This window comes from Myotis davidii, unplaced genomic scaffold (genome assembly GCF_000327345.1).
Source record: "Myotis davidii unplaced genomic scaffold, ASM32734v1 scaffold1699, whole genome shotgun sequence".
NCBI lineage: Eukaryota > Metazoa > Chordata > Mammalia > Chiroptera > Vespertilionidae > Myotis > Myotis davidii.
Window position 1 is genome coordinate 27,915 of NW_006290312.1, and position 13,531 is coordinate 41,445.

The following is a 13,531-nucleotide window of genomic DNA, read 5'->3' on the forward strand; positions in this document are numbered from 1 at the left end:
GTGTGTGAAAAGACTGGACAAAAATCATACACCTATGGATGAGGACAGTGGGATGTGGTAAGGGCAGAGGGTGGGGTGGAAACTGGCTGGAGGGGAGCTACGGAGGGAAAAAAGAGGAACAACTGTAATAATGTGAACAATAAAGATTTAATTTAAAAAAATAAACTCTGAGAGAAACTAAAAAAAATAATAATGCCATCTGTCACTGCAACAAAGAAACTTAAGAAACTTAGGAATACATTTAACTAAGGAGGTAAAAGACCTGTACTCAGAAAACTATAAAACATTGGGAAAAGAGATAGAAGTGGACATAAACAAGTGTAAGAACCTACTATGTTCATGGATTGGAATTATTAACATCATGAAAATGTCCATACTACCCAAAGCAATAGATAGATTCAATACAATCCCCATTAAAATACCAATGGCATACTACACAGGTGTAGAACAGACTTCCCAAACATTTATATGGAACCAAAAAAAAGAGCCTGGATAGCTACAGCAATTTTGAGAAAGAAGAACAAAGTTGGATGCATCACAAGACTAGATATGAAGCTATACCACAAAGCCACTGTGATCAAAACAGCTTGTTAGTGGCACAAGGACAGCCATATAGTTCAATGGAACAGAATAGAGAACCCAAGCATCAACCCAAGCCAGCCATTATGTTCACTTAATCTTTGAGAAAGGAAATGAGAACAACAATGCAGTAAACAGAGTCTATTCAATAAATGGTGTTGAGATCACTGGACAGCTACATGCAAAAATAAATAAAATAAAATGCAACTAGACCACCAACATACACCATACACACAAAAAAATCAAGATGAATAAAAGACTTAAATGTAATACGTGAAACCATAAAAATCTTAGAAGAAACCATAGGCAGCAAAATCTCAGATATCTCTCATAGCAGTATGTTTACCGATACATCTCCTAGGAAAATGGAAATGAAGGAGAAAATAAACAAATGGGACTACATCAAAATAAAAAGCTTCTGCACAGCAAAAGAAACCATCAACAAAACAACAATATGCATGAGAGAACATATTTGCCAATTATATATCCAACTAGAGGCCTGGTGCATGAAAATTCGTGCACTCAGGGGGTCTCTCAGCCCGGCCTGTGCCCTCTCACAGCCCGGGACACATTGGGGCATGTCCACCTGCCAGCTTAGGCCCGCTCCCTAGGGGATTAGGTCTAAGCCAGCAGTCAGACATTCCTCTGGCATCTGAGGAGCCCTGGGGGATGTCTGACTAATGGCTGTTAATCAGACATCCATAGTGCTGCCACAGAGGCAGGAGAGCCCAAGCTAGGGCCAGGCGCCGCACCACTGGCACTCTTCCCAGCCCGCTGTGCCTCCCGCCACTGCTCAGTAGCGCTGCCATGGGGTCAGGAGAGGCTCCCGATGCCGTGGCAAGTGCGCTTCTCAGCCGTGAGCCCTGCCGGTCCTTGGTGGTCAGTGCGCGTCATAGGGACTGATTGTTCCTAGTTGTTCCTCCCTTAGGGTCAATTTGCATACTGCCCTTTTATTATATAGGGTAAGGGTTTAATCTCCAAAATTTATAGGGAACTCACATAATTTAACAAAAGCTAGACAATCCAATTAAGAACTGAGAAAAGAATCTAAAAAAGACACTTCTCCAAATTGGACATACACAAGGCCAAAAGGCATATGCAAAAATGCTCAAAGTCAATACTCATCCAAGAGATGCAAATCAAAATGACAATGAGGTACCATCTCACACCTGTCAGAATGGCTATCATCAACAAACAAACGACAAATGTTGGCAATTATGTAGAGAAAAGGGAACACTGGTACATTGCTAGTGGGAATGCAGACTGGTGCAGCCTCTGTGGAGAACAGTATGGAATTTCCTCAAAAAATTAAAAATGGAACTCCCATTGACCCAGTGACCCCACCTCTAGGAATATATCCTAAGAAATCAGAAACATTGATCAAAAAGAACATATGCACCCCTATGTTCATAGCAGCGTGATTTATAATAGCTAAGATTTGGAAACAGCTTAAGTGCCCATCAGCAGATTAGTGGATTTAAAAACTGTGGTACATGTACATCATGGAATACCATGCAGCATTAAAAAGAAGAATCTCTTACCCTTTGTTTGAGATAGCATGGAGGGTCCTGGAGAGCATCATGCTTAGCAAAATAAGCCAGTCAGAGAGAGATAAATATCACATGATCTCTCTCATATGTGGAATCTAGTGAACAAAATAAACTGATGAACAAAATAGATCCAGAGACATAAAACCATCAAATAGATTGTCAAACCTCAGGGGGAAGGGAGGAGAGCATGGGGGCCTGGAAAGAGACCAACCAATGAACTGGTATGCATATATGCATAACATGTGGACAGGCAATAGGGTGGTGAAGGCCTGGGGTGGGAGCGAAAGCGGACTGGGAGATGTCAATGGGGTAAAGGGGAATGTATGTAATACTTTGAACAATAAAGATTTTTTTAAGTTATATAAAAAGATCTTGCTATTTCCTTACTTTTTAATATAGAGACTGGCTTTAAGCATCTAATCTTTTTTTAAAAAATTTAATTTGTTCAACTATTCCCGCCAAAATTTTGATAATCTGAATGAAATATTAAATATGCTTAAAGCAACCCAGTAAAACCTGGAAAATATTAAAACCAATCTTAATGACACTTTTGACTGTCATCCTTGTGAATGTTTTCTACTCACCTCCTTCAACTGTATTATCAACTCTAAATATGTTAAATTTTTTGAAAGGTTATGCTTGAAAAACCTCAAGAAGAAACATCATGGAACTGTTCAAATTTTTAAAATTCTTCCTTGCTAATGTGCTATTAGAATTCACCATTGTAACTGGAGAGGGAGGAGAGAAAATGCTGACATCACAGACACATGTTAACTCAAAAAGGCAATAGTGCAACACAGACAGTCCTACAGGGAAAGCAAGATGTGGATCAAAAACAGTAAAATTTTACTTTCTAGAAATCGGTTGTCTAATTTCTTTAAAAATAATTTCCAGACATAATAGCTAATAGCATGCATTATAGGTAGAATAAGTCACTTATTCAATACTAATGGCCCAGTGCATGGATTTGTGTACATTAAAAGGAAATTAATTAGAAGATTCATGTAGTAATGTTACTGCAAAAATTACATGTCATAATCTATATATATAAAAGGCTAAGTGACTGACTGTATGTCAGCCAGAGCTTTATATGTATCATGCATGCATGAGTCAAGGTTTATTTTTAAACTAGAGGCCTGGTGCACAAAAATGTGTGCACTCGGTGGGGGGGGGGGGGGGGGGGGGCGCATTCCTCAGCCCGGCCTGTGACCTCTTGCAGTCTGGGACCCCTCAGGGGATGACTACCTGATGGTTTAGGCCCGCTCCCCAGCAGTCAGACATCCCTCTGGCAGCCTGGGAGCCCTCGGGGGATTTGCATGTTTCTCTTTATTAGATTAGATCATGGTGTGTGTTTTCTTGCCATCATTAACCATAGTAACTGTTGCTTATGTATTAAAGTTCTATTCCTGCTAAGTCTAGAAACAGCCTCAGAATCTTTCTCACCATTCACCTTAAGTCTGATGCTTCGTTGATCAGAATTAATACCTGAGATGAGCCGAAACCGGTTTGGCTCAGTGGATAGAGCGTCGGCCTATGGACTGAAAGGTCCCAGGTTCGATTCCGGTCGAGGGCATGTGCCTTGGTTGCGGGCACATCCCCAGTGGGGAGTGTGCAGGAGGCAGCTGGTCGATGTTTCTCTCTCATCGATGTTTCTAACTCTCTATCTCTCTCCTTTCCCCTCTGTAAAAACTCAATAAAATATATTTAAAAAAAAAAATACCTGAGATGAAGCCTCTTACTGCAGATGCATCCCATAATGTAGGGCATCCTCTCTGCTTTATGATCCAGGTAATAATACATTGCCTCAATCATGTTGATTGAGGTCATTTTTCCCCTTGCAGTTTCTAGTAGTAGATTACCATCTACTGCCTAAGAAGTAAAATTGATTGTCTCCATGTAGATCACAAAATAAGGCATTTTTCTCATCAATAAAATTTCATTCTTTCAGCACGAGTAATTTTGTCAACAACGTTTTGAAGCAGTAACAGTTTATAACAAATTGAGTGAATTATTGTTTCAGGTACTGTGCTGTGTCATACACAGATTTCATTTTATCTTTTCAACAACTCTATGCAGTAGGTACTATAATGACACAGATGAGAACACTGAGGTATAGAGAGATCGGGTAACTTGACTAGTAAAACCCAAAAGTGGCTCAGTCGCATTTCAAATCCATGAAGCCTTGGCATTTAACCATTACACTCCACTCAGTATTGTGCTAGAGCTTGCCCTTCTGGCTCACACATTTTCAGGAATTTTGTAAGCTGGTTGTTAAACATGTGCATTACTAAAAATTAAATTATATAATCTTAAAAGTGAATAAATTACATTAAAACCAAATGAAATACATACTCTAAATTCATCACGCCTTAATTATTTACTATACTTTACTGTTCTGACTCTTGACATTATTTATATCTTTTGGGTCTTTCTGGTAGAATATAATAGTGTATTACTGCATGTTTCTCCTCAGCTCTTCATTTAGTGGCATCACATTAGCAGCTGAAATGGAGAATTTATGCCACAGAAATTGGATGGAGAATTTATACCACAGAAACTGGCCGACAGTATAAATCAGAGTTTTGTTTTCTTTGATTGAGAGCCAGTTGTTAAACATTTATCAGCACAACACTGACGACATTGGTGGTGGTAGTCTTGTCAGAATGTGTTAGGTTATGCAGATGAAAATCTATTTAAACAGATTTTATGTAGATATTTTCAAAGATGGAAGTATTGCCCAATACAGGAGCACCTAAATATATTTTAAAAAAACTTCTAGAGGACCTAAAGAGAGATCAACAGCAATACAGTCATAGTAGGGGACTTTAACACTCTTCTGACTAAACTGGATAGATCTTCCATCCGTATCCTTCTGATGAAAAGTGGAGTTGGGTTGAGGCACAGGAGAGAAACTCAGAAGGGGAATATTGAAGTAATTACTGCAGTAGGAGAAGAGGGAGCCTATTTCCTGGGCTACAGGTGCTGGCGCCCTGGACCACAGGGCTGGCAGCTTCTCCAGGTGGCTGCAGCCTGGGACCTCAGGGCGGGTGACTTGTCTGTCTCCTGGGCCACAGCCAGTCGCAGGCGCTGGTGCCTGGACCACAGGTGGGCGGCTTCTCCATGTCCCCTGTGATGCAGTGTGGGCAGCTTCTCCGGCCAGCTGCAGACTGGGATCATGGGGTAGGCAGCTTCTTCGTCTCCCAGGCCGCAGCCAGCCTCAGGCACTGGAGCCAGAATTCTCTGTCTCCCCTGACTTCTGCGTCTCCAATAGGCCTGGAGCGGCCAAAGCCGGGATGCTTGCATGGTAGCTGTGGCTGCAACACAAGTATCCAGGCTCTGGCCTCTGCCATCTTTGTTGGGTTAATGTGCATATCTCTGGATTGGTTGGTGGGCGTGGCTGGTGGGCGTGGCTGGTGGGCATGGCTTGGGTGTAGCGAAGGTATGGTCAATTTGCATGTTTGTCTATTATATTTTTAAATGACCAGTGTGTGTCATATGAACCAGCCAGTCGGTAGATGGATGGACCGTTGGTTACTTAGCCTTTTATATATATAGATAAGCCATTGGAATTACCAATTACCAAAAGGCACCTGCTAGTAAGATGGTCCTGGAAAGTAATACGGAACAGCACCCTTTTTATCTAGCTTCTGTACCACCAGAAATCTCCTTTTCACGACTTCATTCTGGCAGTTTTTAGGCCAGTTACATAACAATTTTCAAAGGCTAAAGACCATACAATATATTATTTTTATAATAAGAATAGTTGTTATTGAATTTCTTTTAAAGAGAAATCTTTGACCTGGCTGGGTCCAATGGTTGAAGTGTCTTCCCATTAAGTAAAGGGTTATGGGTTTGGTTCCCAATCAGGGCGCATGTGCAGGTTTTGGGTTTGATCCCATGTCTTGGGGACTGTCTGGGAGGCAACCAATGGATGTTTCTCTCTCACATCTATGTTTCTTCCTCTCTCCCTTCTTCTCTAAAATCAACTTAAAAAGTAGAGAAATCTTCAATGTCTGAAAAGCTATAATGAAAACTCAGACCTAAAATTATTTTAAAATAATTCATATACAGCAACAATGTCCAAAAAGTTGAGAAGGAATTCAAAGAACACAAAAGGTGAGGGGAAGGGGGGTGGAGAAAGTGCCCATTTTACTCTAAGCAATGAAAAATATTTAAGAAATTTCCTTATGTCTAAGAAGTCCATTTTCCCCCAATATCAAAGTAAACATTAAAGCATTTGAAACTATAGTATATAGAAATAGATACTTTAAATTTTCTAAATGAGAGTTCTAAAGCTCAAAAGAGATTGTCAATTGTGAGATTAACTAGAACTTTTTAAAAGTTTGAGACATTTCCTTTTTATCCAAAAATGAAAACAAAATTAAACAAATGTAATATCCTCTAGTAATAAAAATAATCAAAAGGGAAATGAAAAATCCTAAGGACCATAAATTAAGCATAGGCTAAAAAATATCCTCATCAGGTTAAAACCTTTCACTTATTCTTAAGGAAATACTAAACTTGCCAGAATAGGGAATATTATATTTCAACAGTCCTTGTTTTGGTAGGTGAGAAACTCATTATGTCAATACCCGGCCGCCGCCCCTGTCTCCCTTAAAAGGAAATGACTTAGCTGGGATTGGAGGAGGAGCGGCGAGTCTTCTCCAGGCCTTGCAGATGAGGGGCTCATCATGTCACAGCCCTCATTCCTCCTTAAGATAAGATGGCATGGCCATGCTGCACATCAGTTAGGTTAGCACAGCTGCCAGATTTTTTTATGGCCACCCTGCACAGGTTTTTGTTTTCACAATATCTGGAAATGGCCTAGGGGAGCCATGGGACAGAGCACAGGTACATTCAAAATAAAGGAGTTACAGCCTTCACAGAGAAAGCATCACTGATAGCCACACGTTCCCACTTCTTTATATGGATTATAGTTATTGCCTCTTCGGACAGCTAGCGTATACACTGTTGGTCCTTGGGATCGTACTTCATGCTCATTCACTAAGGTAAGTCATTTAGGGACTGTAATTAGATTGCCAGAGCAAAGGGGAACTTAGAATTTACAGTTTGGATTTTCTCAACAATGTCAAAGTTGTGACAAGGTCCTAACAACAATATCGTCTGGTGCCTGCACATTTGGTTCCAAAAACATAATAAACTTACACTTGGACAAAGTCATTGTTGACTCAGCTATTTAAATTTTAGCCAATCTTCATTAGTTAGTAATTGCCATAGGAAAATTTTAATGAGGCAGGCATGGGTTGTACTTGATTGAAAGGTAGGAAAGTGCTAATGATTGAAGCACTATAAAGGTACTATTTCAGTTGCACATTAATTAAGGTAGAAACATGTCTTATTCTAAAGGACCATTAAAGTACCACAGAAAGTGTCCAATTTAAAAGTGTCCATTTCCATTGAGAATAATTTTGTTGTATATTCACCAAAAGCCATAAGCCATAATTACTTTGTTCGATGTACTTTACCATCTCCATTAAAAACCTATATACTTTCTACAGCAAGTGTTTGAAGCACATATTCTACAATCTTAGTATAAGTCAGGTTAGATTTGTTAACAAACTAAAGGTACTAAACTGTGATTTATACAGAAAAGACATGAATTTGCAAACTGAGTTAACAATGGTAAGTAGAATATGGTTGTAGATGTGATTAGTGATGATACAATTGTAAGAAATTATTCATATATAGCTAGAAATAAGAACAGAGTTTCCAAAAAAAAAACACCATGCAAGATTAAATTGGATATAAATTATTCTAAATCATGGTCACAGAGATCATTTTTGTATAATGTGGGATTCTTAAATAAACCAGAAGAGATAGCACTAATACGATGTGAAAGAGTTCATAAGTCTTCTTCAATGTGCTAGTTTAAAAAGCTTTTCATTTTCCTAGTCACTACATAATATGATTTATCGACAGATATTGGTTTTGGTGTCTGGCAGCAAACCCCACTTTGGATTCCCACAGCCTTACCTCTAGGTTCAGTGCTCTTTCTTTTCCAAGAGGAGCAAATGCAATAGGCAATCCGTGGTCACTTGCTAAGGACCGAAGGTCAAAATAGTATTTGGCATAGACACTGAGAGAAATATTAAGACTAAACTGTAGTAGATAAAAGTATTGCCTTTCCAATTCACTTCTGGGCAAGAAGGAAAACACAAAATTAATACAGGACAATTTTAGTCAACCTGGCTATCTTCAAAATTATCATTCTAAACTACTAGGTTGACTCTGAGTTTTGTTTTGAAACAAATAAAGGCTACCCAGCTGGACTAGTACACTAATGTTCAAACAAACATAGACAAGGTACAGCTATTTGTCATTCCTCTTGCATCCAGCTCTTTGAATTTTGGACAAGGGGAGGAGGTTACGTCTCTTGTGCTCAACTACTGCTGACTATAGAGGCTTATTCATCAGAGTCCCATTAGTGCAGCTGTAGGTTCATGCTCCTTGCTCACTCACAGGGCCCCACTCTAGTGTTCAGATGGAAGGAATGATGTATACTGTTCCTTAGCCCTGAAAAACTTGCAGACATTCTCACCAGGCCCATAACAGGAAGGGGATTAGTAAAGTAGAGATGTGCCAACAAAAGGATTGGGCACATCATCACAGTAACAAAACAATCCATTGAGAGCCACCACTAATATCTCTGAGGGAAAAATTCTTGGAAAATTATGAATCCCTAATAAGGAAATGGAGGAAGATACAAAAAAATGGAAGCATACACCATGCGCATGGATAGGAAAAATTAACATCTTTAAAATGTCATACCACCCAAAATAAAATTCCTATTAAGATACCAATGGCAGCTTTTACAGAAGTAGAACAAATGATTCAAATTTTTATATGGAATCACCAAAGGCCCTAAATAGTCAGAGCAATCCAGAGAAAGACAAAGTTGGAGGTATCACACTACCTGCTATCAAACTATACTGCAAAGTTATAGTAATCAAAACACCAAGGTACTGGCATAAAAATAAACATATAGACCAATGGAACAGAATAGAAAGCCTATAGATAAATTGACTATGTGGCCAATTAATATTTGACAAAGGAGGGCAGATCATTCAATGAGTAAAGACAATCTATTCAATAAATGGTGTAGGGCCCTAGCCAGTTTGGCTCAGTGGATAGAGTGTCAGCCTGCGGACTCAAGGGTCCCAGGTTCAATTCCGGTCAAGGGCATGTACCTTGGTTGTTGGCATATACCCAGCAGGGAGTGTGCAGGAGGCAGCTGATCGATGTTTCTTCCTCATCAATGTTTCTAACTCTCTAACCCTCTCCCAATAAAATATATATATAAAAAATAAACAGTGTAGGGTAAACTGGACTGATACAAACAAAAAATGAAACTAGGCCACCTTCTTCCACCATATACACACATAGACTCAAAATGGATTATCAACTTAAATTCAAACCATAAAACTCCTAGAAGTAAACATAGGCAGTAACATCTAGGACACTTCTCTTAATAATATTTTTTGTTGATACATCACCTGCAGTATGTGAAACAAAAGAAAAAATAAACAAACGAGACTGTATCAAACTAAAATATTTTAGCACAGCAAAGGAAAACATCAACAAAATAAAAGGACAACCTACTAATGGGAAAACATATTTGACAATGATATATCTCATAATAGTCAAAAATTATTTAAAAAGTATACAACTCAACACCAAATACAAACAACCCAATCAAAAAGTGGACAGAGGACCTGAACAGACACTTCTCCAAAGACTGCATACAGATGGCTGATAGGCATATGAAAAGATGCTTAGTATATTTAGTCCTCAGAGAGATGCAAATTAAAACCATGAGATATCCTCACACCTGTTAAAATGGCGATCATCAATAAAATTTTTAAAAAGCTCATATTGACCAAAATATGGAGAAAAGGGAACCCTTGTCACTTTTGGTGGGAATGTAGATTGGTGCAGCCACTGTGGAAAACAGTATGGAGTTTTTTTCAAGTAATTAAAACATGAAGCCGAAAACCGGTTTGGCTCAGTGGATAGAGCGTCGGCCTGCGGACTGAAAGGTCCCAGGTTTGATTCCGGTCAAGGGCATGTACCTGGGTTGCGGGCACATCCCCAGTGGGATATGTGCAGGAGGCAGCTGATTGATGTCTCTCTCTCATCGATGTTTCTGACTCTATCTCTCTCCCTTCCTCTCTGTAAAAAATCAATAAAATATATTTTTAAAAAATGGAGCTGCCTTATGATTCAGAGATTCCACTTCTTGGTATATATGCAAAGAAACCAAGACGCTAATTCCAAAGAATATATTCACCCTATGTTCACTGCAGTATTGTTTACAATCCCCATGCTATGGAAGCAACTCAAGTGCCCATCAACTAATGAGTGGATAAAAAAACAGTGGAATATTATTCAGACATAAAAAAGAATGAAATATTGCCATTTGTGAGAGCATGGATGGACCTAGAGGGTAGTTAGTATGTTAGGGAAATAAGTCAGACAGAGAAATACGAATACCATATGATTTCACTTATATGTGGAATCCAAAGACCAATATAAATGAGCAAGCAAAACAGAAGCAGACTCATAGATACAGGGAACATTTTGATGGTTATCAGAGAGGGAGGAGTTTGAGGGGTTGGGTGAAAAAAGGTGAGGAAATTGAGACGTACAGATTGGCAGTTATAAAACACTCATGGAAATATAAAGTAAACCCTGGGAAATATAGTCATTAATCCTGTAATAACGAGGTATGGTGTCAGGTCAGTACTAAAAATATTGTGGAAAACACCTTGCAAAGCATGATTTTCTAACCATTATGCTGTACACCTGGGACTAATACAAAACAATATTAAATGTAAAGTTTTATTGACAAGAATAATAAAAATAAGTAAATTTTATAAAGGAGAAAAAAGAAAGACCAGAACAGGTAGGCAGCCCTAAAAAACCCATAAAGATATTTAAAGTATGGTTGCTTGTGCATCTGAACTTGTACAATGTTTGCCAATAACCACCAAAGAAATACATTTCAAATTATCACACAGATTATTAGAATAATTACACCTGGAAACCTACTAATTAATGAGAAAGAATATGTTAATAGCAAATGTGAATAGAAAAATATATGTAATTTGTTGTTGTTGTTAATCACCTGAGGATATTTTAATATTGATTTTTAGAGAGTGGAAAGGAGGAAAGGAGGGAGGGAGGGGGAGAGGGAGAGGGAGGGGGAGAGGGGGAGGGAGGGAGAGAGAGGGAGAGAGAGAGAGAGAGAGAGAGACATCAATTATTTGCCTCCTATTCCTCCCTATCAGGCCCCAACTGGGACTGAGCCTACAACCCAGGTATGTGCCCTTAACTGGAATTGAACCTGGAACCATTCATTCTGTGCTGACGCTGTACCCACTGAGCCAAACAAGCTTGGGCAAAATATATGTAATTTTATGCATAGTTCAGTTCTCTGCACAATTTAAACTTCAAAAACATTTCTTAACTGTAAACTTTATGGGGGCATATAAAGTAATAAAAAATGGTTAGAGAGTTCACCAAAACCTTGCAAACTCACAAGTCCTTGGCTGTAATGCCCTTGCAGATTCGACAGAATATCGAAGTTGATATATCCAGATCGTGCCAATACTTGAAAGCCAGAACAATGGCGCCAAAAACAATTCGTTTCCAGTTAGTTGGGCAAATGTCGATTTCAGCATATGTTAAAAGTCTTTCTATGTAAATCTGCAAAAGTAAAACACCAGTCTTTGATTCTAGCTCAGTTTAAGTGCTGTGATAATAACTATTAAGAATGACAGGTTTCGTCAGTTTCGACATGCCTTTTATTCTCAGGTTCTGGCCAAGAGACTAGTTGGCCAGCCAAAGCCAGAGGCCAAGTCACAGTTGCAAATCAGATACTTCTGTTGCCTATTTTCCCATGTGGAATTTTCAGCCCAATTTTGGGTCACAGGGATGTATGGACAAGTTAGCAAAGGACTTCCTGAAGAAACGTTACTTTCCCACTTGCAAAGAGCAGCACATCCAGACCCAGTGCAGACACTTGAGTGCCCACCACATGCACTGTTTCACACCTGGCTGATAGTTAATGGTGATTTTACATAATCCTGGAATATGTAAATCCCTGCCAATACTGAGCACATGTCTACCTTCTCTACACAGCAACAAGTCCCCTTTGTGGCCCAAGCTGAAGCTAAAACTTGGTCAAGACAGCCCCCAAGTGGCTGCTGTGTGGTGCCGCAGGACAGGTAGAGTGAACAGGTGTGTCTGAATCAGGTGTTGACAACTGTCAAGTATACCTGAACTTAGTGCCTTTGTAAGAAACACACATGCACACCAAGGATAGTTCTTCTATAGCCCCTTAGCCTCACATTTCCATCACGATTCTGTGAAATCCATCTCTGTCTTTACAACCTGAAGCTTAGTCAGTTCTGTTGATTTCAGGTGGTAGCAGAGCTGCCAGTCTCTATCTCCCTGGTTCTCCTCTAAACCTGTCAGGTAGCTGGTGAGATCTCATGATTTCTTCACATGCATTACATGTCTATTCTACAAAGAACTGGGTGGAGTTAACAGCTAAGCAAAATTATAGAGACAAGCTGTGATTTGTTTTTACCTCAAGGGTTCTTTGAAGAAGAGTCTGTATATCATACAACAAAGAGAAAAAAGTTCCATTTTAAAGAGTATGTTTACTGTCTGAAGTTATCAGATTGACAGCTCACATTTGCCAAAGCTCTTCAAACCCAACTATATTTTTAAAAATAAACGGTTATTAAATATTATGTGTTCTTAGTGAAAATTTGCACCAATCCCCAAAAGCTCAATGCTCTCAGATATCGTATCCTTACAAGGTTCAACTGTCTACTTGATGGGAATAATTAAAGACAAATACAACATTGGAAATCACTCAACTTCCTGCAATCTTTACTGTGGATTTGGTATGTGCCATTAATCATTCATTTATACCACTTGCCCTCCTGTGTCACTGGAATTGATATTTCTCTTCTCACTGAAACTCTTCTAACAGTGAAATCGAAGAACACCTCCCACAACTACCTCTTTTTGAACACTTCCCTGTGGCCCAGAGATTCTCCCCAATATGAATGTATTTATGTAGTACCCAACCCACCTTCCACATCCCCTAGGCTGCCCTGAAACTGCTGCTCATCTCCCACTCTCTCCTTCACCCACTGTAGTCTGCCCCTGGCATTGTCACTCGACTGAAACTACTACTGCTAAGGTCATCGGTGCGTTTGCACATACAAACCAGAGCTCTTCACCCCAGCTCCCCACTCCCCACCCATTCCATAATGCAGTTATGGCGAACCTATGACATGCATGTCAGAGGTGACATGCGTGTCAGAGGTGACACGCGTGTCAGAGGTGACACGCGAACTCATTTTTTA

The 13,531-nt window shown here is 39.5% G+C and overlaps 1 protein-coding gene across 1 annotated transcript in view; it reads right to left on the reverse strand.

The window, feature by feature from the left end:
• Positions 1 to 6,842: 6,842 nt before the first annotated feature.
• The window catches only part of LOC102765796 (cyclin-Y-like protein 1), a gene marked incomplete at its 5' end in the record, with an annotated part of 17,642 nt that continues 10,953 nt past the window's right edge, over positions 6,843 to 13,531 (reverse strand). The window contains 3 exons of the mRNA XM_006763450.1: positions 6,843 to 6,953; positions 8,124 to 8,286; positions 11,689 to 11,855. Of these exons, the coding sequence (XP_006763513.1) occupies positions 6,843 to 6,953; positions 8,124 to 8,286; positions 11,689 to 11,855 (441 nt within the window). The remainder of the gene's footprint in view (positions 6,954 to 8,123; positions 8,287 to 11,688; positions 11,856 to 13,531) is intronic.